The 2,453-nt window shown below is 39.5% G+C and overlaps 1 protein-coding gene across 3 annotated transcripts; it reads right to left on the reverse strand.

Moving 5' to 3' along the window:
* Positions 1-396: 396 nt before the first annotated feature.
* LOC113202631 (putative nuclease HARBI1) lies at positions 397-2,251 on the reverse strand. Of its 3 annotated transcripts, XM_026416962.2 has the most exons (6): positions 2,063-2,251; positions 1,819-1,960; positions 1,392-1,702; positions 1,188-1,292; positions 901-1,102; positions 397-811 (listed from the first exon to the last, which is right to left on the reverse strand). In XM_026416962.2, exons 3-6 carry the CDS (start codon positions 1,699-1,701, stop codon positions 484-486), a joined length of 945 nt encoding a protein of 314 aa, XP_026272747.1. In that variant the 5' UTR covers position 1,702; positions 1,819-1,960; positions 2,063-2,251; the 3' UTR covers positions 397-483. The 3 variants fall into 3 exon arrangements, with proteins under 3 accessions (XP_026272747.1, XP_052129844.1, XP_026272746.1); XM_052273884.1 differs by lacking the exon at positions 1,819-1,960 and having other exon boundaries at positions 1,392-1,566; XM_026416961.2 differs by having other exon boundaries at positions 1,819-2,251.
* Positions 2,252-2,453: the final 202 nt, after the last annotated feature.

The raw sequence follows: 2,453 nt of genomic DNA on the forward strand, positions 1-2,453 counted from the left end.
ATGTACCTGTTTCAACTAGTTCCTATATGTGTCTCTGTTTTGCATTTCACTAATATTTAATTTAGGAATTATGTGTCTTGCCAAATAAGAATTTACTGTGCCAATCAAAAGTGACTGATTATTATCTCCACTTGAGTATTAGGGATGACACACCTGTGTTTAGTAGTTTTTCTTCTGCTGATGTGGGAGTAGCAAAGCAGACAGAAAAACAACTAAAAACAAAGTGTGTCATTGGTGCTGTTAGGTGTTGCATGAAATTGTCCCTACTGTGATACGGTTTGTTTTTTAGTTGTGTTTTTCTGTTTTGCTGCTCCTTCATCTGTTTTTCCTTGAAGTTCTATATTAAGTTTTACATTGGACATGACCAAATAAATGACTGATTGTCTGCATATGATGTTTGTTTTTTTTTCAATGTATCCTGAAGACACAAGATTTGACAACAACAAGTGTATATAATTTAGTGTTTATTCAGCAACTCACAACTTATCCAACTATATCACATATTTCTTCCCTTTTTTGGGAGCCAACTTCTTTGCTTTGTTGATCATTGAAGGCAAATGCTTGCTGTTCTACTCTCCTTGCATCTCCAGCCATTTCTTGAATCACCAAGTCATTGCGTAGGTAACAAAAATTGTGCAACACACATGCTGCCAAAATGAAATTGGTATCCTCTGCCACATCTTTAAGACCTAGAGCTAACAGCCGCCGCCACCGACCCTTGAGAAGTCCAAATGTGTGCTCAATGACCACTCTGGTCTGACTATGATGGTAATTGTACTTCTTCTGTCTTCTTGTTAAATTACCATTATCCCTGAGTAAAAATAAATTTATGAAAAAGAAAGCCAAACAACAAACTAATAGTTTCAGCTTTTTCTCAAAGATTAATGCATTGCACCTTACTTGTATGGGGCCATGAGCCAGCATCGATTAGGATAAGCCTTGTCCCCAATAAGATGAAAACGATCTTCATAAATGACACTCTTTGGTCCTTCACTTACTATTTTCCTATGAATACTGGATAGTGCCATTGCTGTGCAATCATGCCTCGAACCAGGTGTTCCAATTGAAACATTAGTGAAAATTTTGGTCGCAGTGCAGATACCTGTGAATATTCATATTGAAACACTTCAATAAAGACAGGCATGGAAGTGAAAGCAGAAATACACAACCTGGTTTCAGCCACACACCTTGCAAAATTATGGAGTGACTCATCTTACGATCATTGTATGCCGCCTGGTCACGAGCAGGTGCTAATACATGTACATGACAACCGTCAATAGCTCCAATCACACCTGAAAACATTTTAACATAGTCAGTACAAGTACTATATATATATACATTATTACTGAAATCTAAGTGACCATTGCTTTTTAACGAGTGCAAGTACTAACCAGGAAAACCTGCCCTCTCACGGAATTGGTTTTCTATGATGGTACATTCGTTTTGTGTCGGCCAAACGATATATCTGGTCTTGAGATCACACAGAATTTTCACCACCAGATACACTTCCTTGTGGACAGTTGATACAGCAACACCAAACCTGTCACCAACTTCATCCATGGATATCTGTAGACCGAGGTATGTTAGAGTCATCAGGATGGCTTTATTACAATCCACTAAAGGGGCACTTCCACGCAACAATTTTTGTGGGTAAAGTGGGCGCACAACATCCGCCAATGCCCAAAATGAATCCTTCTTCATCCTAGATAACAAAAGTTACAAAAGGGTCAGAGTAAACAACCAAACACAACAGCTTCAAAGATTTATAAATTTAGGTAAAACGTTAGGGTGAAAGTTAATATAGTTCTGCTGATTTACCTAAATCTGTCGTGGAAATCTGCATCGAGATACCGCGGAATCCAATCATTTATATCACCAGACAAATGCCCTAACCTGAAATGTTCCTCTCTCTTTTTCTTCAAAACAAGCCCATATGAAGAAGACGAGGCTGAAACTGTAGCTAACAATAAATCGTCGTCATCATCACCTCCGAAGAATACATCTTCAACTACAGCCATTACCATCCTCAATCTTTCCGGATTCATTTTCTAAACTTGTTTACCTTTTCAATCACAACAATTTGTTTGAACAGGCTCGCTCTCCGCGCCTCCGCCCAGCCTCCGCCCTCTCTAACCTAGCTCTAACTGTTACCGTCGTCATTTTCTTTTCGGGTTGTGGTTTGCAGTGGGTTGTGACGTCAGCCGCTAGCGCTAGCGCTACCGGGGTAGAGAAACGAAAATACGCCTGTGCTCCCGGGTTCCTCCTCTGAAGCAACAGAGAGTGACTCTGACTAGTCTAGCTTGTTGTTTTCCTTTTAGTTTATTCCTAGATGTAGCTATTGTTACTAGTTTATTCCTAGATGTAGCTGTTGTTATTAGTAAATGGAAAACCTACAGCTGACATGCCTGTATTTAGTGGTTTTTCTTCTGCTGATGTGGGAGTAGCAAAGCAGA

The sequence above is a fragment of the Frankliniella occidentalis genome, unplaced genomic scaffold (assembly GCF_000697945.3).
Source record: "Frankliniella occidentalis isolate FOCC.00 unplaced genomic scaffold, Focc_3.1 Scaffold310, whole genome shotgun sequence".
Lineage (NCBI taxonomy): Eukaryota > Metazoa > Arthropoda > Insecta > Thysanoptera > Thripidae > Frankliniella > Frankliniella occidentalis.

Bases quoted from the DNA above. Each gene is read 5' to 3' on its own strand.
- LOC113202631 (XM_026416961.2), bottom strand. From the start codon at position 2,045: ATGAATCCGGAAAGATTGAGGATGGTAATGGCTGTAGTTGAAGATGTA. The intron at 1,703-1,818 runs GTAAATCAGCAG...TTTGTTATCTAG, and splicing joins GATTTCCACGACAGATTTAG to GATGAAGAAGGATTCATTTT. The intron at 1,293-1,391 runs GTTAGTACTTGC...AAATGTTTTCAG, and splicing joins TGAGAGGGCAGGTTTTCCTG to GTGTGATTGGAGCTATTGAC.